Raw genomic sequence first — 25,000 nt, 5'->3', positions numbered from 1 at the left:
GGCCTCACATCAACAGCAAAATACTGCAGATTGTAAAAATCTGAAACCATAAAGCAGAAATAGTCCAGTGGCGTAACGCTACTGCCGCTACCTCTGAGCCAAGAAGAACGTCGTTCAAGCCCCACCTCGGTTTATGATCGACAGAGGGGTATGTCGTGAGCAATTAGACACCCTTCTGGGGTTCAATTTACACGACCCTTTCCTTGCAAACAACAGTGCCATATTTAAATCCCCTTGTCTTATCGAAGACCCGGTGGTTATTAGGTTAACCGTAAGACTTGGGAGCCTGTTGAATCTGCTCCACCAATTGAATGAGATTGTGGCTGATCTGACAACTACTTCATTTTGCTGTCTTTTTTCCATAACCCTTTGTCTCCCTGATTCAAAATCTGTCCATCTAAGTTCAATGACCCAAACTCAACAGCCCTCCCTAATAAAGAATTCCACAGGTTCACTACCCTCTGAGAGAAGAAATCCCTCCTCATCTCTGCATTAGTTGCACGACCCCTTATTATGCCCTTTCATCCTACACTCTCCCACAAGGGGAAACAACCTTTCCAGATCTTCCAGTGTCACAAAACTTGTACGTTTCAAAAAGGTGCCACGCATTCTTCTATATCCTGACGAGTGTAAACCAATCTATGCAACCTCTCTTTGGTCCCTCCACCCCTGGTTTCATTCCAGTGAACTTTCTTTGGACTGCCTTCAATGCTTGAAACTTGAAAGGGTTCAAAAAAAGATTTACAGGGATGTTGCCAGGGTTGAATGGTTTGACCAAAAGGGGAGGTTGAATAGACTGGGGTTATTTTCCCTGGAGGGTCAGAGACTGAGGGGTGACTTTATAGAGGTTTATAAAATCATGAGGGGATGAAGAGGGTAAATAGACAAGGTCTTTTCCCTGGGGTGGGGAAGTCCAAGATTAGAGGGCATAGGTTTAAGGTGAGAGGGGAAAGATTTAAAAGGGACCTAAGTGGCAATTTTTTCATGCAGAGTGGTCATTGGATGGAATGAGCCACAAGAGGAAGTGGTGGAGGCTGGTACAGTTACAACATTGAAAAGGCATCTGGATGGGTATATGAATAGGAAGGTTTTAGAGGGATATGGGCCAAATGCTGGCAAATGGGACTAGATTTATTTAGTATATCTTGTTGACATGGACAAGTTGGACTGAAGGGTCTGTTTCCATGCTGTATATCTCTATGACACTCACTTAATCCATCTAGATCCCTCTGCAGATTTTTTGTGTCATGTTCACTACTTATTATTCCACCTATTTTTGTGTCATCTGCAAATTTGGCTACAGTATGTTCACTTTCCTCATCCAAGTCATTAATATATAGGAAATAATTATGGCCCTGGCCCTGATCTCTGTAGCACACCACTTGTTACAGGTTGCCAGCCTGAAAATGCCCCCTTATCCTTACTCTGCCTTCTGTTAGTTATCCAGTCTTCTATCCATACTCTTGTACTACACTATGGGCTCTTGTCTTATTAAGTCACCTTCTGAAACACCTTCTGAAAATCCAAACATTCCACCGTTCCCCCTTTATCGATCCTGCTCGTAACTTCCTCAAAGAATTCTAGTAAATTTGTCAGACATGATTTCCCCTTCTGCCACCGTACTGACTCTGCTTGATCAATTATACATTTATTAACTCTCTGCTATTACTTCTCTTAGAACAGATTCTAATATTTTCCTAATTACACACACTGGCCTAATGTCTCTTGTTTTTTGTATCCTTCCTTATTTAAATAAAGGTGTTACATTGGAAGTTTTCTAATCCTCTGGGACTTTTCCAGAATCTAAGGATGCTTGGAAGATTACTACCAGTGTAACCACTATCTCAGCCATTTCCTTTAATATTCTACGATGCACCGCATCAGGTCCAAAGGACATATCAGTCTTTAGCCCTTTAGTTTCCCAAACACTTTTTCTCTATGATAGTTATTGCATTTAGTTCCTGTCCTTTTGCCCCCTTGAATATTTAGTAATTTTGGGATGCTATTAGTGTCTTCTGTGAGGGCTGATACAAAGTATTTGTTTGACTTCTCTGCCATTTCCTGATTCCCCATTATTATTTCCCCAGCCTCATTCTCTAAGGGGCCTATGTTTACTCACTGGCAGTGACAGCCTGGATCATGCGTTAAAGTATCTGGAGTGAGTCTTCAATCTACAACCTCTCATTTAGGGTATGAGCTCTATTAACCTAGCCATGCCTGTAACAATACTGTGGCTTTAAGAGGTGTATTTTATCCTGGGCTTTATTTTTAAATGAAGAAAGGTTGAGACAGAGGTACACTGCTTGAGAGGTTTGGGGTTTTTAAAAAGTTGGAACAATAGAAGCAGCCTGAATGGGTGGGGTCAAGCTGCCACAGAACCAGGATTTTTAGTTTTAGCTTTCAGCAGTTGCTAGGGTCTAGATGGTGGAAGTAGAAGCTCTTATTCCTTTCATTCTTACAGCTAAAAGCTGTGGCTCTCTTCCTGCTGCTAGAATTGCATGTGGTATAATCTATTTTACTGAATTTGTCTTTGCCAAGGGTGTTTTTATGATATGCTACTATATTGGAAAAGTTAATTAGTAGTAGTTAATGTGTTTTACAGGAATAGTATCAAACAGATTTTGACACCAAATCATAAAAGAAGATAATAGTACACATAACCAAAAGCTTGGTTGTGGTGGTAGATTTTAAGCAGGATCTTAAAAGGAGGAAGAATTAGAGGGTTAGAGAATTTTGGGTGGAAATTCCAGAATTTAAGCCCTTGACAGTTGAAGGCATCGTTGCAAATGGTGGAATTTTAAAATTGTGCCATTGCTTAATTGATGGTCAATGTAGGTCAACTGGCAGAAGGGTGATCAGTGAATGGAACCAAAACTCGTCCCTCAGTTAAGTGTTAAGGCTACCCACGACAGAACAGCAAGAAATAGCTGACAAAAGCCCCAACAAGCTTTGCAGTTAATGTTTAACAGAAATCGTGAAGTGTGAGAAACACTTGTTTAATGTGTTCTCAGCACAGAGGACCATGGCTGTCTGTTTCCTCAGTAAGACTGGACGTGCAACATTCTTCATCTATCCTAAAGATAAGAACATTTCTCACCAATTAGTTGTTTCTCTTAAAATTTTGCTAATCAATCAGCTTTGATACTACAAGTAGGTTTTAATTAAGATTCTTCAAGATAATCATAGAAATAGAGTCTGAAATATTATAGTTGAGATTTAAAAAAAATCACTAGGAAATATTAGGAAGAAAGGTTTAAAAATTAATTACAAGGGGCCTCCTGTATTTCGTTTCTGTCCTAGTTAAGAGATAAAAGATCTTGGTAGTCATGGAGAGTTCAGATTTTCACATACTAAAAGGTCCCATTCAGATCACAGCCACGAGTCATTACTAACATAGAGTGATGTACTAAAATAGTAGGACAACAAAGCACTAATTAATCAATACTATACAGGAGGAGGGAGTATGTGCCACCATGTTGATGTTACAAGAAAAATGTATAAAAGACAATTTACTTGTATTTAAAATTAGAACATCATTGACTTTTCTTCTAATCTGAGCTGTAGATTAAGGGTCTATTTGAACCCACATGTTGAGGCCAGATTTGGGGTAGTCTGGTCTCTCCCTGCATTGTACTGGTAGATTCTTGAAATAAATTCCACGTCTTGATCTCTGCTATCTCTTGAAACTTTATTACCTCCATAAACCCACTTCTACAAATAGCAACTAAGTAGTGACATCTAACTGGACAGTGATTTGGTATGATGGTGTATCCAACTCCTTCTAACTCAAGGAATGAGAGATTCAGCTTTTCTTTCCTGACTGTTTCTGTCTCCTCTAAGATTTAGAGCTCAAGCGATCCAAATTGATGATAATTCCCATTGAATGATTTACCAGAATCAACACCTGTGCTCGAAATTCCCACATCCTGCAGGAATTGCATTGCTGAATCAGCACTAATATCATATTTGTAGACTTAGTTTGTTTGGTTTGCAGATTTTATATATATATATAGATAAGCTTGTCTGCTTCCTTTCTACACCTAATTTTACTTTGAAATTTCCACTTTAGAATTTCTTACTCTTGCTCTTAAGCCTCTGCCCTAACCTTGAACTTCATCTTTCTCTAGTTGTTCTCTTATCTCCCCACATGTTCACTTTGAGTATATCTTGTCCATGAGATTTGCCTCCTGTTCTCTTGATCCTATTCCCACTAAACTCCTGATGACCAATTTCTACTTCTGGCCTCCAGGTTAGCCAATATGTAAATTGCTCCTTCTTTCCAGGTGTTGTCCCTCTTTTCTTTAAATCTGCTGTTATCACCCCTTTCCTCAAAAAAGCCATTAACCCCCTTGGCTTTGCAAATTAAAGCTTCACCTCCAAGACTTTCCAAAGTCTTTAAACAAATTGTTGCCTTGTATGTTCACTCCCAACTTTTGCAGAACTCCATGTTTAAATTCCACCAGTCAAGATTATGTTCCTGCCGCAGTTCTGAAGTGGCTCTAGCAAAGTCATAACTAACAGTCTGCGTGACAAGGCTAAACCTTTCCGCCTAGTTCTTCTTGACCTGAATGTAGCCTTTGACATCATTGACCATACCATCCTCCTCCAACACCTCTCCATAGTGTCTAATTGGAAGAGATTGTTCTTATATGGTTCTATTCTTAATCTATGTAGTTAAGGAGTCAGAGAATGATGTGCAATGGCTTCCCTTTCTGCTGTCATAGCCTTGCCTCTTGTGTGCCTCAAGAATTTATCCTTGTCCTCCTCCTATTTCTTAATCTATACATTACTTCTTCATAAACCATCTGATGGTGCAGGTTTTGTTTTCATATGTATGCTGCCAAGACACAGCTTTACTTCACCAGCACCTTTCCTGATTCCTCTACTGTTGTTAAAATTATCAGACTTCTTATTGAACATCAAGCACTGGATGAGCACAGCTTTACTCCAGATAAATAATGGGAGAACTACAGAAGACATTGTTTTTGTTCCTAGTTCCAAACTCTCTATTTATTGACTCTAACTCTCTTATAACAGTCTGTGATCATTAAGTCAGTCTGTTTGCAGCCTTTCTGTCACATTTGGTCGAGATAAACTTCCAACCTCAAATTCATGCCACCTATTTCCACTTCCATAACACTGCCTGACTTTGCCCGCATCAGCTCACGACTTGTTGAAACTCTCATTCATTCCTTTGTTACCTCCAGACATAACTATTCCAGTGCTGTTATTGCTGGTCCCCAGTACTTAGCTCTGAAAACATTAGGTCATCCAAAATTCAGCTTCCTGTGTCTTAACTTACAGCAAGTTCATTCCCCTATCACTCTTGTACGTACTTGTTGACATTGGCTCTTGCTGAAATAACATAACTTTAAAATTCTCATCCTTGATTTAATGGCCTTACCCTTCCCTACTTCTGTCATTTTCAACACCACAATACCCAAGATGATGTATTCTTCTTTAATTCTGGTCTCTTGTGCATTCTCAATTATAATTTCTCCAAACGTGGTGGCTGGGCATCCAAATCTTTTGGCCCAATGCTCTAGAATACCTTACTACACTTTCTTTCCTCATTTAAGAGGCTTCTTAAAACCTGCCTATTTGGTCAAGTTTTTGGTCTTCTGATGCGGTAGTTCCTCACGTCAGTGCAATTCACTATTGTATAACATTCCTATGAAGCACATTGGGATATTTCATTACATTTAAAGTTCCTGTACAAGTACTTGCCCCATGTTCCCACCTCACTTGGTGATTGAACAGAAATTGTTGCAACTGCTATCCCTCAAAAATCTTTTAATTCAAAATTAATTTCAATCAATCACCCTATACTTAATTTAATTTTGATTAAACAGATAGCTTAAGTACATATGACCAACTGCCAATTACTGGCAGAACTATGACTAATAAATAAATTTAAAGTTAATTTCAATTGAAAACAATTTCTATACTATCTATCCATAATCTACCACTGAATTCTCACTCAAGAAATTCCTGTTATTACCTATAAAAATACAAATTATGGTTAAACTAGGTTGTTGTGGTCAGACTACACCTTAAACACATGATTCTTTTAATTTACTTGTGGAACATTGGGGTTGCTCATTGGTCAGCGTTTTATTACCTGTCCCTAGTTGCCCTCGAGGAGCTGGTGAGCTGCCTTCTTGAACAACTGCAGTCTATGTGCTGTGTATACACCCACAATGCCATTATGGAGGGAATTCCAGGATTTTAACCCTGGACACAGGAATAGCAATATACTTCCAATTCAGGAATGGAGAGTGGTGTGGAGGGAAACTTGCTGACATTGTTCCCATATATCTGCTGCCCTTGACATTCTAGATGGAAGTGGTCATGGGTTTGAAAGATACTATGCAAGGATCTTTGGCAAATTTCTGCAGTGCATTTTGTAGGTAGTGCGTGGCACAAGTATTGCTAGCCTCTTCTTAGGCCAAATTTGGATATCGTACAGATCATGCTGTATTTAAACATGGACTGTTTCAGTAGTTGAGGGGTCAGGAATGGTGTTGAATATTGTGCAAACGTTCCCACTTTTGACCTTATCATCATAGAGGGAAGATCATTGATGAAGCAGCTGAAGATGTTTGGCCTAGGACACTGCCCTACGGAACTGCTTCAGCAATGTCTTAGAGCTGGAAAATGACTGGCCTCCAACAACTACAACCATCTTCCTTTGTACCAGGTATGACTCCAGGCAGAGGAAAGTTTTCCATCTGATTTGCATTGATTCCAGTTTTGCTACAGCTCCTTGATGTCACACTGGTTGAAATGCAGCCTCGAGTCTCACCTCACCTCTGGAATTCAGCTCTTTTATCCATGTTTGAACCAAGGCTGTAATGAGGTCTGGTGGAACCCAAACTCTATGTTTGAGCAATCCCTTTCAGATCTAACCATAAATTTAAGACATTGAAAGCACTGAAGGTGGGGTACAGAAGGTGCATGTGGCTAACTCATTGTGTTGAAGACTTGTATTTAAGACACGAATGCATGCTATTAAACTTTAAATTAGTTGTAGTAGTTTAGGAAATGAAAAGTTGAAAGATATAGATTTCAGTGAAAAAGTAAATCCAGATAATTTTGTTAACTAAACAAAACTGACAGAGTAAGTATATTGGATACTGGTTCTTATTGGTGAAGGATTAAAAATAGGACTGAAAGTTTCTCTTCCCCCAACCCCCCCATGCAAAATGATCAATACACAAATGATCAAGCAGTAAAGACAAAGATGGTAGATCTAAGAAACAATTGTATGATGCGATTGGAATGGGGCTGAAGATGAAGTACAATTGCATCTTTCTAAATGGACTAATTAAATTGGGATCCTTGCCCTTGCTCATTCCTGCATTTTTATAGTCAGAGTCATAGAGATGTACAGCACAGAAACAGACCTTTCGGTTCAACTTATCTACGCCAACCAGATATCCTAAATTAATTACTCAAGATAGTAGGAACTGCCGATGCTGGAGTCTGAGATAACAAAGTATTTCCTTCCCCTCCCCCATTTCTGAAGGGTCAAGACCCGAAACGTCAGCTTTCCTGCTCCTCTGATGCTGTGTTCCTCCAGCTCCACACCTCGTTATCCTAAATTAATCTAGTCCTGTTTGCCAGTATTTGACCCATATCCCTCTAAACCCTTCCTATTTATGTACCCATCCAGATGCCTTTTAAATGTTGCAATTGTACCACTCTCCACCACTTCTTCTGGCAGCTCATTCAATACATGCACTACCTTCCATGTGAAAAGGTTGACCGTTAGATCCCTTTTAAATCTTTCCCCTCTCACTGTAAACCTATGCCCTCGAGTTTGGAGTCCCCCACCCCAGGGAAAAGACCTTGACTATTCACCCAATCCATGCCCCCTATGATTTTATAAACCTCTAAGGTCACCCCTCAGCCTCTGACACTCCAGGAAAAATAACTCCAGCCTATTCAGCCTCTCCCTATAGCTCGAACGCTCCAACCTTGGCAACACTCTTTCAAGTTTAACAACATCTTTCCTATAGCAGGGAAACCAGAATTGAACACAGTATACCTAAAGTGGCCTAACCAATGTCCTGTATTGTCAAACATTACCTCCCAAATCCTATACTTAATGCAATGACCAATAAAGGCAACTGTACTAAATGCCTTCTTCACTACCCTGTCTACCTGCGATTGCACTTTCAAGGAACTACAAACCTGCACTCCAAGGCCTCTTTGTTCGGCAAGACTACCAAGGACCTTACCATTAAGTGTATAAGTCTTGCCCCAAGTTCCCTACCAAAATGTAGCACCTCACATTTATCAGTGTTCCGATATATTTAAAAAAAAATCCATGTCTTCAGAATGAATGTGCTTGAACAACTGTTTCATAATATACAATTAGAAAGCATATTTATTTGATTAATCTGATTTATTAATTAAATTGCAGTAATGACAGTGAAACAAATCCAATTTTTAAAAAAACATCAACCAAAGTCTTTACTATTGTACAAGAACCGTGGCTAACAAAGACAATGACTACAAATTACATCGAGCAAAACCGCACTTGAAATCCAGTTTCAGCAATGAGAATAACAACTTTCAAAAAGGTGGAGGGAAAGAGTTGATATTGCTGAGATTACAGTTTGATGTTTCAGTGGGTACCAGATTGTTGAGGGCATTGTGATGGAAGGTTGTGATTTCATATATATTAATATTGAGTGAGAGAAGGGGAAGGAAGGGAGGGAGTCCAAGGAGTGATAATGAGAATTTGTTTGCACTGGAAGAGTTTTACCATTGGACAGAGTAAAGTTTGCAAGCATTAACTTGATTTTGGTTTAGAAGACAGAGGAATTGATTTCATTTTTTAAATTTAGGAGAAAAGCCTAAAGCTTGAAAAGCTTCGTGCATCAATTCATAGAAGTCCTGGTTGAAATTATATGTAAGAAACAGTTTCTTCTGAAGATTGCTCATTCAGAACAGTTAGGAAATAGCTTACCTCAGTGTCAGAGTTTTAGTTCAAAGCTTCAGACTGCAAATGGATAATTAGAGTCCTGGAGGGGTTATTGGAAACTGGGAAAGTCTAAGCTCAATTATAACCAATCAAGGAAGAGGCTAACAAACTCTCAAGACTGGGAATTGAAAGAAACAGTTGTCAAACTCAAATTCTCCCTGTAATTCGAGTAAACTGATGATTTTGAAATAGATGGGATTGTATTTTACCATGTTTTTCAAAATCTTTGAAATTGTGTTATACATAAATGGTTTTGTTTATTGTATTTAAGAAGCTTAAAAATGAGGCCAAATAGAATCAAATATACTGGTTTGGGTTGCTTATGAAGTTGGAGAGTAGGGATGATGCAGACATGCTTCAATTGTAGGAAGTGAATGGTGATGATCCCCAAGGAATTAGTACTGGGCTCAGAAACAGTAAATAGTGTATATTAAATCGGAAGTCCCCATAACTCCATAAAATAAATGTTCTCTTTCAAGTATTTGTTCAAATTCCATTTTAAAGTTACTATTATAATGATTCCCATAGATACTGAACTTTTTAAAAGGAAGAAATCTTTACACGAGCAATTAAAAAAGGGATGTGCAAGATTTCACTTGAAACTTTTACTGCAAACAAATTAAAATGAACCTAACTTAAACATTCATCAACAGGCAAAGGGTACTTCAAATAAAAAAAAAGAGAATTTTACTTTAAAAATTCTTGCTAAAAAAGATGCATTTTCTGTCATTCTAAATATTCATACCACTTGACACACAAATGTGGCACAATGTACAATCTTCAAGTCAGCCATTGTTGCATAGGATCTTTCACTTGCTACTTAACTGTTTCTTCCTTTTCAGTCACATTCACTAGCAAGGCTATTTCATCTCAAGTTACCAGACTTAATTAGATCTGACAAGGCACATGTTTATGAACCCTGTTTCGGTCAGCTTGAAATAGATTCAATTACACATAATGCACAGAGATTTCCTTCTTAAACTCCCTTTAAACTACCAGTTTGACACTGGCAACACAAGCAGCAGCAGTGGGTTATACCCAATCCATTACCCCTGCTCTTGTCATTAGCTCTGTCCTTTTCAACTGTGTAAAACTCAACAGTGTCTACTTTATTTTCAGAGCCCTGCTTCAAAACCAGGATCCATTCTAAATTGTCACACAGAAAACAAATGCATTCATCGAAAATCTTGCTTGCTTCCGCACACATTGCGTTCTGAGTTGCCTGCCACTGGACAGGTTAATAGCAGAGCCTACTGTTAGCTTCATAATTACCCTTTGCATCTTAAGTTTACCATGGAGATGATACGCTAAGTCATGTGGGGGGATTTCTTGGAAACTAAATGCTGTCATAATCAGAAGCCACATAATCCCCTTTCAGAATACTCCATAAAGTTCTTTTTGTTCCTAAATAGGACATTTCGCAAAGGAAAATACAGACTTTCCCAAAGCAGGTGGGTCATCAGACTTTTGAATTTGCTTCCACCATCTTTTAAGTACTTCATTCCAGATCACAAAAAACAAACAAAATCTGGTTCTTTTGTCCATCACCTTGAATCTCTGTCCTCTGGTCAATGATTCTTCATCCAGTGAAAATTACGGTATCAAAATTCTTCAATTTTAAACACCTATGTCAAATCTCCTTTTAACGTTCTCTGCTTGAAGGCATCAAACCCAATTTCTTTGGTATCTCCACATTACTCATGTCCCTCATTCCCGGTATAATTGTAATAAAATCATCTCTGCACACTCAAGATTTTGACATCCTTCATAAACTTCCTTAATCTGTAACATTATAGGAGTAGGCCTTGCATTCCCTCAAATTTGCTCTGCCATTAAATAAGATCTTATTTCAATTTCCCCTTCCTATGTAATCGCCATGTACCTCAATTTCCTTAGAATAAGGTATTGATTGATCTCAGCTTTGAATATACTCAATGCCAGAGCATCCTTAGTCCTCTGCAGAAATCCATAGATTCAAAATATCATAGGTGATAAATAACCTCTTATTTTGAAACTTGCCTTGTTATAGACAAATAGCTCCTCAGCATCTAACCCATCAAGCCTTTTTAGAATCTTAGAATGTCACCAAAATCACTTCATACAGGCCCATTCTGCTGAATTTCTTCTCAAAGGCCAACCCTCTCATCCCTATAAACAATCTAGTGAACCTTTGTTGCACCACTGCTAAGATGCATACGTATATGGAGTCCAAAACTGTATATTACTCCAAGTGTGATCACAATAAAGCCCTGTACATAGGCCCGAAATGTCAGCTTTCCTGCTCCTATGATGCTGCTTGGCCTGCTGTGTTCATCCAGCTCTACACCTTGTTATCTCAGATTTTTGAGCATCTGCAGTTCCTACTATCCCTGTACAATTAAAACAGGATTTCCTTACTCTTATACATTAATTATTTTCAATAAATAACCATCCCATTTGGCTTCCCAGTAGTTTACTATACATGCACATTAACTTTGTGATTTGTGTACAAGGATGCCCAAATCACTCTGCAAAGCAACATTTAACAGAATATTGTAAACTGGTGAGAAACTATTTTTTCTGTTCTATGAAGCAAACTACATGATATTTTGCCACATTTTACTACATCTAACAGCTTCTTTGTCCACTCAACTATCTGTATCCCTCTGCAGTTTCCTGTTCTTCACGCAGTTTACTTTTCCTTCTACCTTTGTAACATCAGCAAATTGATACATTACAATACTCAGTCTCATCATTTAAGCTATTAACATACTGCAAGTTTTATACATCTGAAATCTCAGCACTGATGCTTGCAGCATCCTTTTAGTACCAGCCTGCCAACCCAAGTGGTGTTTATTCTTGTCTTCTGTGCTTATTAATCCTCTACCTTTGCTAATGTAGTGCCACCAACCCCACAAGATTTTATCTGGTACAAGCTTATTGAATGCTGACAAAAGAACCAAAAACACAACCAATGGTTCGACTTTACCCATCATAGAAATGGTTCTCTTTGTCTCTCTCTTAATAAAGCCAAGGATCAAATATGCTTTAATAAAACCAAGAACCGTGGATGCTGGAAATCTGAAACAAAAACAAGTTTCTGGAGAAACTCTGCGGGTTCAACAGCATGTGTGGAGAGAAAGCAAAGTCAGCATTTCGGTTCTGGGTGATCCTTCATCTGATGAAAGGCACTGGATTGGAAATGTTAACTCTGCCTTCTCTTCACACGTGCTGCCAGACCTGCTGAGGTTTCTCCAGCAATTTCTTTCTGTTTCAATATGCTTTACTAGGTTTCTCAACTTATTCTTCCATCTTCAAAAATTTGAGTATATGCATAAATTCAAAACTGTATAATTCACTTTAAAATTACCTCAAAATCATGATCAAAAGATATCACTTCATATTTGTCTGTTAAAATGAATCAGCCATTTTTCTCCTGACTTCACCAATTTGTCTATTCAAGTTTATAATAATCCTAATAATTTGCTAAATTTTCATGTCATGTTCCAACTGCAAGCTTTGAAATTGTGCCCTGTACACCCCCAAGTTAATGTCATTAACAGATACAAGAGTTGTGGTCCTAACAACGATGTGAAGGAATATCACTGCATAATTCTCCAATATGAACAACAAATCACCATTGTATGCTTTCTGTACTCTAGCCAATTTGGAATCCACACCATCACCTTTCTAATCACAGGGACTTTAAGTTTACAATTCTATTACGGATCAAACTCCTTTTTGAAAGTCCATGTCCACAACAACCTTGTCTCTGAAATTCAAGAGAATACAAGTCAAATAACTTGCCTTTAATAAATTCAAACTTGACTCTCATTAGTTAAACTGTACTAATTAATTTGATGGGATCAGAAAGTTGAGGGATATTGATAAAGTAAATTTTACAAAACTGTAGCAAGTAGTCAAATTACATAAATGGCAAACTTATTTGCTTGGGCACATTTTGGGCTTGGAGATTGTGGTGCTGCCGCTTAATTACACCAGCCCAATATTGAGTTGACAGAATTAGAGTCACAGTCTTTCTAAATGGATCAACTAAAATGGGATTCTTACCCTTAATCATTCCTGCATTCTTAGAGTCATAGAGCTGTACAGCATGGAAACAGACCCTTCAGTCCAACTCATCAGTGGCAAGCAGATATTTTAATCTAGTCCCATTTGCTAGAATTTGGCCAATGTCCTTCTAAACCCTTCCTATTCATATACCCATCCAGATGCCTTTCAAAAGGTTGGAATTGTACCAGTTTCCACCACTTCCTCTGGCAGTTTATTCCAATAATGCACCACCCTCTGCATGAAACAGTTTTCCCTCAAGTCCCTTTGAAATCTTTCCCCCCTCACCTTAAACCTGTTCCCTTTAGTTTTGGAGTCCCATATCCTGGGGAAAAGACCTTGACTATTCATCCTATCCATGCCCCTCACGATTTTATGAACTTCTATAAGGTCACCCCTCAGCTTCTAATGCTCAAGTGAAAACAGCCCCAACGTATTCAGCCACTCCTTAGCTCAAACCCTCCAAACCCTGGCAACATCCTTGTCAATCTTTTCTGAATCCTTTCAAGTTTCACAACATTATCCCATAGCAGGGAGACCAGAATTGAATGCAGTATTCCAAAAGTGGCCCAACCAATGTCCTGTACAGCTGCAACATGACACCCCAACTCCTATACTCAATGCAATGACCAATAAAGGCATGCATACCAAATACCTTCTTCACTATCCTGTCTACCCACGATTCTACTTTCAAATTATAAACCTGCACTCCAAGATCTCTGTTTGGCAACACTCCCCAGAACCTTATCTTTAAGTGTGTAAGTCCTGCTCTGATTTGCCTTCCCAAGATGCAGCACCTCACATTTATCTAAATTAAATTCCATCTGGCACACCTAAGCCCTTTGACCCATCTGATCAAGGTCCCATTGTACTGAGGTAACCTTGGCTGTCCACTATGCAATTTTGGTGTGTGCGCAACTTACTAACTATACCTAAATTGATGACTGTTGCACAGACTCGTCTTCTATTTCTTAGACTATATATTAAAGGTATCCATTTGCGTTTACAGTGATGAAAGGGAGCACCTTGAGGGTGGAGAAAGTAGAGAGTAAGGGAGCATAACTTTTAAAATTGAAGTTGGTCTTTCAAGGGGAAACAAGTATTACAAAAGATAGCACAGATCTAGAACATTGCCACCAAGAAAAAATAACCCTTTTGGGGAGGCTGAGAGAGGAAGGGAGGAGCAAAACAAATCAGAACTAAACTGATTTTGTTTTATTAGGTAAACATGTTAGAGGTATGATACCAAAGCTGATAACTGGAATCAAGATGATCAGCACAACCTAACTGAATTGCAGAGCAAGCTTGGAGGGGACGATTCTCTTCCAGTTCCTACAAATGGTTCAATACTGTTTCTTTCTGCCTTAACTAGTACGTAATTCAAGAACATAAAAACTTTTGTTTTGTGCAACAATCGTCTCTAAGAAGCATGGGGATATGAATTTTTAAAGGGAACTCGGCAGTTTGTGATTTAGTCTGTTCCTACCAGTTTGCATGTCGTTTCTTAACTTTTCCTTATTGCATCTTGCTAAATGTAATTTTCTTTCGGAATAGGAAGTGCACTTCCAATAAGTGGCATCTAAATTTCGTGTCAGTAAACAGACCTCGGTTCAGCCTCTGTATAGAAGAATTCAAATCACTGAGGTAATTCAGGTGAGAGTTGGTGACTTGCATGTGCAAATTAACAATATTGGATTATTTCACCAGTATCTACGTTAATGCAGTTTAAGCCCCATTTGTTCCAGTTAGTATTTTTATTCCTCTTTATGAGGACCATTGGTTTTCTAACTAGAATCCGAACCCAGAGATGCTAAATCTTCGCATTTCTATTGGCCTTAAGATTCCTAATCACGGCTAGGATTTTTATAAAAGAAGTAATAGAAGCTCTGCGAGAATACGACTCTTTAAATAGGAATTGGCAATTGGAACAGGGATTCTCCATACCGAGGTTTAAAACTCACCCAATGCGAACTTAAGTGTGCGGCATTAGGAAGCCAATTGTAAATGACAAATGCATCAATTATTATTTCAAATATTTCAATGTCGGGCCTTGCTATATGTTGACAGAATATTGATATTAACTGATAATTCCGCTGGGGGCCAAGCAATGCCAGTGACTGAAGAAAAATTCCCAGAGGGTGTCGATTATTTCCCCCCTTTTTGGTGCAATTTCACTACCTGTCGAATGTAACTTGTCAACTCTCTTACAATTTATAAGCAATACTAGACACAGCCTATTCAGTTCAAGAGCAATTTAACGCAGCTGCTTCAAAAAAAACTTACGATACAGCCGCAGAAACGAAATCAAAGAAAGATAAATCTCAAAGTGCTGTAGCATAAGGGCAAGCGTAGTCTAACTAACGGCGTCAAATCCTGCGCTGAAGGGCGATTGTAACCGGACACCAGAACTTGCACACATGGGAGATGCTACTTTTCCCACCCAGCGTCACGATAGTCTGATAATAGAAAACTGCAGCATCTGCGAATGCGAGGTAAATTAATCATCCACTTTATTGTGACCTTTTGCAGTTTAATTCCATACAAGCTTTTATCTGAATAAATTGACAATTCTGCACCTTTGATAACCCTTCATGGAATCCCATGATGTTGACAATTAAGTCAGTGTCGCATTCACACTTTGGAATAAATTAAAATCACATCCATATTTGTAGAATACGATGGGATTATATATAAAATGGCTGATGTCAAGTTAATGCATTAGAAAACTCTGTTACTTTCTATACATCGCCACATGGTGGCGATAGCCGCGAAAATTAGGTCATGTTATTGACATTTCAATTCTTGCTCAATAACCAATTGTAATCGTTACTCTGTCGGTACAGATATCTGAAGGGAAATAAAACTGAAATGTCAGCATCTATTAAGTCAGAATATCTTGTTGAAACAAATTCCCTTCCATATGAACTCCTACAAACAAGCTTTGAACACTCCCGTCAACGAGGAAACAAAAGTTCCGCACAACAATCTATTTAATAGCCACTACAAAGCCATCCTTGCCAGGGTACGAAGTTCAAAGAAAAAAGGCAAAACAAGGGATGCTAACTGTAGTCACTAAACAGTAGAAGGGGACAGAAATTGCACAAGTCAAATCATTAAACATGCAACAGTCCCAAGTCCTTGATTAACGGCACAGAGCATAACCACCGAAGCAACAATTAGAGTGAATGGAGTTTATTTTCGAAGTTTTCTGAGAACAAGAGTACGTGTCATCCTCACCGAGATTTAACACCAAATTAGCACTGCACAATCTAATAACCATTCTAGCAGGTACACTTAACATTTTCCAATTCTGGGGCTCAATGTTAAGCTAATTGCTTTCAATAATATTCATTTGAAAAACCTGTTCCAACTATTTACACAATCTCAAAATGAACAATACGTTCACATTGCCAAACTCCACCAGAGGAAAAAAAAGTCCCGAACAGTGGACTAACCTCAAGAGGGGACAGGAGAGGGGGACACAACATGCCAGCTGAACATTGGTTTTGACTGGAGTTTCATTCAATTGCTTTGGACCAGTTTTACAATTTAGATCTTTGCTCTATTCACAGGTAGCTCAGTAAATGGCTCATTTTTTTAAAGATAGGAACCCTGTACAATAATGGCAAAGTACATTGATCTTTTAGAAGTTAGTGTTTCGCCAGTACCAACTAAGCAGTAGATGAAGGCTTGACAATGAAAATTCATCTAATTGGTTAGGTTTTCTTACATTTCAGAAAAGTGCAAAAAGACCACGAAAGTATGAATGCAGGAAAAGAAATGTTTCAAAATGTTTCCATGTATACACTGAAATAGATGCAAGATACAAGATATGGATTAAGCGTTTAAGTAACTTGCTCTTAATTACTCAGACACAGTAAAATTTAGAAGTTAAGGTGTTAAGTACTTTTGTTCAGTTTGCCAAATCACAATTCATTACTGGAAAAAGCATCAATAGAGCTGTTTGATTTACTTACAGGAATACCTGTACAATATTAATTACCTTAGTATTTGGAGTATGAAAGTCTTTCTCCAGATCTCTTCAGTTATACTCCATACATCAAATGTAAATACTTGCACAACAAAGGGTAAATTTATTAATTCTAGCTACCATAACACTTGACACAAGAAACAGGCTTGTTGACCAAATTATAACAGTTTTTATAATTCAGTGGTTGCCATGGAGAGGGATTTAAAAATTACTAACATTTTCATTTTTGCATAAGCATTGGCATTATTCCTTGGGAAACTGCAAAAGCAAAGTACAATTCTTTCTGCTGAGTCCGATTAATTCTCCCTGTACTTGCAGGTTCCTGCAAGTGCAGCATTCGCTGTTGCATCAGTGTCAACTTTACCCTATTAAAACCACTATTTATTATGGCCTGAGATACTCAATCATGACATTTGAAGCAGAATGCACAGGCAACAGGACAGTATATCACTCAGTCCTATACAAATGTATATTATCATTAAAACAATTTGAGTGGCTTTTTTTTAGCTTTTTGAAAGATGGGACCAAGTTAAGCTCGAGAGATTGTTCTCCTTTCATAACAGTCCCTCCTTCCTATATATAGCTTTCAGAGAAGTCTTTGATTATGTACAAAAATAGAATTTACATTCCCAGAACTTCACCCAATCACTGAAATTGTTTAATCATAGACTGCTAACAATGTGAAGATGGTACATTACAGCAAAAACTAAGGCAAAAATAATCACAGGCTGAGTTACCAAGCTGCTGGAATAATCCAGACAAACACCAGCTCAAAAGTAGCTGGGATGAAACTTACAAAATTGATAGGCTAAAGAATGAGAAAATATATAATTATCAAACTAGAGGTGGAGGGCACTTAAAAATCAACTATGCACAATTATTTTGAAGGTTAAGAACTCCAGTTTTGAGTCAACATTTCCAAGTCAGTGCGTTACTGATGGTGACATTCTACACTATGGTCAGATAGGCAATATGGAAGGCCCTTATTTTAACACTGATACATCCCAGGGAGTGTATGCAGTCTCAAACAATAAAATACAAACTGAACTTATACATGCTAAACTGATAAAAGAGCAAAAGACAGCAATGAACTAACATTTTTTGTACCAAGCATCACCACTTGTGGACGGAATAAGAGTGCTGTGACTGGCTAAAGCTCATAAGCTCAGGTGTCTGTGGTGTTACCTAGTCTGGATCTTTCACAACTGGAAGTACCTACACCAAAGCAACTTTCCATATGAAGTTGCAGCTGGTTGATAGTTAATTTATTAGAATACTTTAAAAATTATAGTATTTCATAAATAACATTTTCTTTCAATCAGGACTGAGGTATGATTTGTTTTAAAATTATTTGCAGAAGGATTCTAAGGATTGTAATTGATGTCATATGCAAAATTTACAGAACAGAAGCACCAAAGTCCATTATTCATAGTCAGTGAATCATTCACTCCCATGTATTTCCATTCTGCACAACCTCAAGGCAGATTCCATCTAGATTCTTTCTAGGGCCAGTGTTGAAGTGAAGCTCAACAATTCAGAAAAAAAGGTAAAAATCAAGGTGATCCTGATCATGTATGGTTATCCAAAGTTTACTTTTTGTGTAAGTATTGGTTTATCTAGCGAATGGATTATCCAGTTTTCAAATTATAAATGTAAACCATTTTTTCAGAAATGAAGAGCATCCTACATGGATTTTACAATAATTTATGCCCACATACAACACTGGCAGTATTAAGATATTGAATACAGCCCAATGAAATGACGATTCTGTACAGGTCACAATAATTCAGCCCTACAGCAACTTCAGTTTAGAGAATGAAGACAATCAAGGTTTACATTCTAACTTTCAGTGCAGAATGGATACACCATGCCAACTAGCTCAAACTGTTTCAGCAATTGCTTACTTAGTTACAGCAGTTTAATCAGATTCGAATTGTTTACATTAAAGACCTGTATAAACCCAGAATGGCCAATGATCCAATCAAACGAATAACATGAACACTTAGTAAATAAACCATTCTATTATCCCATTCTATAATCATTAACAGCTACCATACATATTTCAGAAGATATCATTTTGTTTCTCTTTCAAAAGATGCCTGCAGAGTTAGTCTCCTCCAGGGAGGTGAAGGCTCTTGATTTGTAAGGCAAGCCGCTTGCATAGTAGTCAACATCATGGTGGGTTTCTGCACCAGGTGAAAATCCTCAATGTTTTGCCAATTTCATCTTATGGTACTGTTCTGTACAACAACAATACTCAGGGCTTGACAATATGTACATGAACAAAGCCCTTTGCACCCTAGAAAAAATAGGGTTAAAGGTAACTGCTGTAGGTACAGGCAGATGGAGTCCATTTCCTAGGTATCAGTTCATCAGCTCACAGAACTATCACCTTCACCATCTCGTTCAAATTCATCAGTGATTTCATCTGTGTTCCCTGAGTCACTACTTGCTGCAGAACTGAATGATGGAGATTTTCTGTTGGGTTTAGGGCGGGAGAGAGCAGGGGAGGAAATAGAGAAGAGAAACACAAGTTTCTAATTAAGTCAACTAGACAAAATCAGGCAATGAGATCATAGTCTTACAGCATTGGAGGTCCTTTGCCCCATCATGTCCACCATTGCTTTGCAAAAACAACATTACCTACTTGTTCATTTTCTCCACAGCCCTGCAACATCCCCCCCCTTTCAAGTAGAATTCACTTTCCATTTGACAGCTTCTATTAGCCACTCAGACAATACATTCAGAATTTTTAATGGTGATTCATGGAGAATTTGACCAAAAGGTTCAGTAGTTTAAGAGAGATGCCATTAATTACAAGTCCCTAGAATTTGTTTGGTTGATTTATGTTGCTGGGCTCCTTTGATCCCACAAACACATCATAATTTCTCCCTCCCCATTATTTTTAGTTGCTTGCTGGACCTGTACACAGACCGTCAATTATACTTGCCTTTAAAAGTTGTATTTCGTAGTTAACAAAGTACATTTTTCAACAACTGATCATTGTTCACTAGCCCTATAGTGTTAGAATTTGAACAATTTAAAACAGTGGAATCTCATTCTTTGGGTGGTTAAATTTAAGTCATTTAGAAATAGTCAAATATAAATTTTTTCTAACAGTGTTATTGGACTCAAAACATTAACTATCTCTCTCCACAAATGCTGATAGGCCTAAGTTTCTTTTTCCAACACTTTGTATTTTCAGATCTCCAGCATCAGCAATGCTTTGCTTCCCCCCACCATTTTTTGTGCTTTTCCTCCCTCAATCTGATCTTATGTTTATTCTTCTTTCTGTACTTGATTGAACTAATTCATTCTATTTCTGCTGTTGTTCCTCGTTTTGTCCCCTTCTTTAATTCTTGAATGTCATTGCTTAACAGTGATAGACTATTGCTCTTGCTCTTGCAAAATATTCACACGGACTTGGTATCAGCTCTAAAAACAGGTAGAGCAGACTAGGAGTCAGAAAGCTGGCTCAAGTAAATGTGTAGCACTTTTTACCTCCCTCCTGATTGTTTAATGAGCCGCCGACAGGTTTCCATTTGCACATCGAGGCCACGTTTCATGCTGCACATTTCCATGTATTCATGGAGGTGGCGGTTCATATCGCTTTTGGCACTGGTCAACTCCAGCTAAAGCAAAAGAAAGATGCAATGAGTGAAGTGCGATGAGTGGATTAGTTGTGAAAGAGGAGGTAACTCATACATTGAGGGAGGAGAAATAGACGGTGGTACAGCAAGTTGATGCATAGCATGAGATTATGTTCAGGAATTATTTAACATCAGGTCATGTCTAATGCACACTGAACAAGATCTCACCTCTATTTGGTCAATGGTTTCCTGATACTCCTTTTCTCTAGTTTTGAAGAGCGATTCAGTTTCTTTAATAACTGTTTCCAAAGTTTCATCCTTTGAGTAAAGCAATAATACATTTTTAACTACTCCAATACCTATAAATATGAAAAATACCCTGTAGAAAGCAAACATATGCACTGTGCCCCAGCATTTGAGACCAGACTAGATAAATATTAACATGTTACCCTTCATGAAGTTTGAGATCAGCATGAGCAAAACAAACAACTTAGTTATTGACTGACATCTGCAAAGCAAATGCTTTTGAGCTGACAATTGTGGTTGGGTGATCATTGTTGATTGTGTGACATCGTCTGTATACAACTGAGATTTAGTGTTGAGACTGAAAAAAGTGACAGGAGCTCATTTAGGATAAAACATTTCCCCCTCTCTATCTACAACCTGTCAATTCTGCCACTCTGTTCAGAGATTGAACCATTGGGAAGGATACATTTTGTACTGGGAGGACTTTAAGGAATCAAGCACCAATGAAGATGGAATGACATTACCCATAACTGGCAGTGTTACACCACTCAGATATAGATATCATGGGAGTACAGGCTAGTACTTACTGTAATCTCCACACATTGTGCCATCCAGGTATCCTGGAGGGGGAGGGAAAAGAAAAATCAGAAGCTGGGTAAACAGAGGCCAGATTATTCAGTTCACTAACGGTCATGAACACAACCTCTGGGAGCTGGGAGGTGTAGGTCATTTGCTGACTTCTCAGTGGAGAGATGGTAATGAGCAATATTGTATATTATGCAAGGAGTGAAACAACAAAATTATACAACTTGCTCATTAGGGAAATAAATGATTTGAGCTTATCACCCAAAAGTATTGGATCTGAGGTTAAAATGGTCACTTTACCAAGATGCAAGGGTAAGGAAGGTCAGGGCAGGGAGGGCAAAACTGAGCTCTTTTCTATATTTTAGAGAAGCAAACTACTTATTTATTTTGAAGTCACCTATGGTTTCATTGAGATCTTAACCCAGCGGAACATATTGCCTTCATTCAATCAGAATCTGTGTTAGACAATTTGTTCAAGACAAAGGCTTTCATAATGAATAACACCTAAATAATGTAGAACTGTGGACCAGAGTTTTTTTAAAAATAATATTCATAGTTTGACAGATTCCTTCAGTTAAAACTTTGCAGTGTACACTGAATTATTCACTTATGGACACGAGTACCTCAGTTGGAGGCTCCACAATAGCTGTGTACTCAGCAAAATCTTCCCAAAGCAGTAGAGTTTCTTCATTTTCTTCCCAGCTCAAACTGTCACAGTCATCCTCAAAGTCAAATGTCTCTCGACTGGGAAGAAGCAAACAAAATATTAAAATAAGAACAAAGGACAAAGGACTGTGGATGCTGGAAATCTGAAACAAAAACAAAGTGCAGGAGAAACTCAGTAGGTCTGGCAGGATCTGTAGAGAATAATGTAGTTAACATTTTGAGTCCAGTGATCTTTTGTCAAAACCATTCTGATGAAGCTTCACAGGACTTGGAATGCTAACTGTTTTTCCCTTTGCAGACGCTGCCAGTCTTGCTGAGTTTCTCTAGTACTTTGTTTTTGATACAAAATATTAAATCCAGATATTTATATGCTATGAGATAATAAGGTGTAGAGCTGGATGAATACAGCAGGCCAAGCCGCATCAGAGGAGCAGGAAGGCTGACATTTCAGGCCTAGACCCTTCTTCAGAAGTTGTCTGTGATCATGAAAATACTCCCTTCAGTCCAGCACCGAAGATTGATAAGCTGTCAGAAGAAGGGTCTAGGCCCAAAATGTCAGCCTTCCTGCTCCTCTGATGCTGCTTGGCCTGCTGTGTTCATCCAGCTCTACACCTTGTTATCTCAGATTCTCCAGCATCTGCAGTTCCTGCTATCTCCGAAACATATATATGCTATCGTAGTTTTTGTTGTCATATTTTTTTCGCTCCCAAAGTCACCAAGGAGTCAATGCAAGCAGAGATAATGTACAAAGTAGAAAACTACATTTAGTATCATAAAGCTCTGACACTTAGGGCGAACTAGAGTATTTAAGGGAAAAAGGAGACAATTTAGTAGTCCTCAGTTTTAAACATGCCCATTACAAGTGAGAAAATGCATGGGAACGTTATAATAGGAAGAAACAGGAGAAAGATGTGAAATATATTCAAAAGGGATAGTTTTTGATTTTTATTAATTTATACCTCAAAAAGATGAGGGGCAGAATTACAGAATGAGTTAGCTTAGCTGAGAAGGTTGTGAAAAGATGTGCAATTTAGGAAGCTGCTCCTTCTTCCCTAAAATGGGAGAAAAGAAGGGACGACGAACTGTAAGCCAATGCATAATTTATTTAGTATTGTGTTTTTCACTTTGAATCATGTAACAGTTCTTTTCTCTCTTTCACATTAACGAATGTAAACTGGCTGTGGAAGAATTCGGTGGGTTGAGTTTATCTCATGGTGCTGGGATGGAACAGAGGAAATATGGTATGCTAACTAAAGAATTTCATTTTGATCTGAGAACAAGAAGCCAGTATGGGAAATTTGGTCTAGGCACAGATTTGTTAAGATCAGCAAGAGTTTGCAAATTAATTTTAGTTTGAGAGAAAGTGGCCTCGTTGTCTGTGATCATGAAAATACTCCCTTCAGTCCAGCACTGAAGATTGATAAGCTGTGAGAAATAACATCCCAGACAAACTGCCCGAGTTATTCAATCATAGCACGAGCTCTGAGCCCAGGGAAAGTAAAGCTTTGAACAGGATAATGATGCAATTAAAAACAACAAAATAGGCCAAAACCATATATTACATCATATGTCACACAGTCATACCAAGAGAGCAGTATAAAAGAAAGACTTTGAAAAGGACTAGTTACTGTAGTGAGTTAAGTGGTTTTGTCAGTCACTCCGAAGATGTGCTTGGAGATCTGTCAACATATTGACCCCAAGCCAGATCCGAACTCATGGGACGTCTGAGCAATCTGTATCCTTGAGAGTATATACTATTGCTTGTCCTCGAGTGTATATACTATTGCTTAAATAAAAGCAAAGTACTGCAGATGGGTGGAGATCTAAAGAAATTGGACTCAAAATGTCAACTTTGTTTCTTTCTGCATAGATGCTGTTGGACTTGGAGTTTTTTCAACACTTTATGTACTATTGCTTGGTGATCAAAGAAAAGGTGTACCACATTTAGCAGGACAATATCCAAGTTGCTGTAAGCCATTGATATCTAAACCAGAACATTTACTCCAAATGAAGGGCTCTTACAGAATGAAAAAAATTATAAATAGATGCTGAAGAATGTCAAAAAGCAACAAGCTCTGCAGAAAGATACTCGGACGAAAATAGTTGAAAATAAAGCCGAAGTGTAAAACATACACTGTACATGAACTCTTGTAGCTTTGAATTTCCATGTTTTTAAAATCTAAATTCAAATTCTCAGGCTGGATTATTAATTCAGTAAAATAACCACTATATCAATGAATTCCAAGTTTTAAACTATATTATCACTGTTTGAATACATCCCTTTCAAATACCTCTAAAAAGCTTACAGCAGACTTATTTCAGCGATGGGGCAAGGGTGGGATTCAAAGCCAAGTCTCTGGATGATTAAAGATGAGGAGCTTAAAATGAGAAAATGGAGCCTTATGGCAATTTAAAGTAAGTAATATGGTAGAGAACAACATTGAATACATTAAGCATGGAGATAAAAGGAATAAAGGGAGGACAAAAGGGACTCAATTAGGATCCAACACAAAGATGAACCCTGAAATTATGCTAGAAACAAAGATTAAAAAGGGTAGAAAAAGAAAGGATGGGGCTGCAGGACTGACAATTTGAATCTTCTGTATGTAGAGACATGACTGATGATCTAAACAAGTACTTTCCATCTGTTTTCAATAGAAAACAGAATGCTGCCAATACAGTGAATAAGGCATCCATAAAAAAATGACATAAAGAAGCTTTCCTTAAAAGGCTGATGATCTGCAAAGTAGAAAAATCAATTGATCTAGTTAGCACTCTAGGTTACAGAGGGTAGGGTGAACACTACAGAAGGTTTTGTCGTAATTTTCTTTGGATGTAGCAGTGGTGCCACACAACTGGAAAAGTCAAAATATTGAAACC

General features: G+C 38.1%; 2 protein-coding genes across 4 annotated transcripts in view; both read right to left on the bottom strand.

Moving 5' to 3' along the window:
- aldh4a1 (aldehyde dehydrogenase 4 family, member A1) overlaps nucleotides 1–25,000 on the bottom strand; it is a 419,312-nt gene that overhangs the window by 16,812 nt on the left and 377,500 nt on the right. The gene's annotated exons all lie outside the window — the stretch shown is intronic.
- LOC109917683 (intermediate filament family orphan 2-like) overlaps nucleotides 15,536–25,000 on the bottom strand; it is a 42,492-nt gene continuing 33,027 nt past the window's right edge. The window contains exons 7-11 of the mRNA XM_048614980.1: nucleotides 22,078–22,198; nucleotides 21,457–21,489; nucleotides 20,852–20,941; nucleotides 20,535–20,665; nucleotides 15,536–19,511 (exon numbers count right to left, since the gene is read on the bottom strand). Of these exons, the coding sequence (XP_048470937.1) occupies nucleotides 19,406–19,511; nucleotides 20,535–20,665; nucleotides 20,852–20,941; nucleotides 21,457–21,489; nucleotides 22,078–22,198 (481 nt within the window). The 3' untranslated portion in view covers nucleotides 15,536–19,405. The remainder of the gene's footprint in view (nucleotides 19,512–20,534; nucleotides 20,666–20,851; nucleotides 20,942–21,456; nucleotides 21,490–22,077; nucleotides 22,199–25,000) is intronic.

Source organism: Rhincodon typus, chromosome 31 (genome assembly GCF_021869965.1).
Source record: "Rhincodon typus isolate 14 chromosome 31, sRhiTyp1.1, whole genome shotgun sequence".
Classification (NCBI taxonomy): Eukaryota; Metazoa; Chordata; class Chondrichthyes; order Orectolobiformes; family Rhincodontidae; genus Rhincodon; species Rhincodon typus.
Note: the sequence above shows the minus strand (reverse complement) of the source record. Positions and strands in the feature narration are given on the sequence as shown.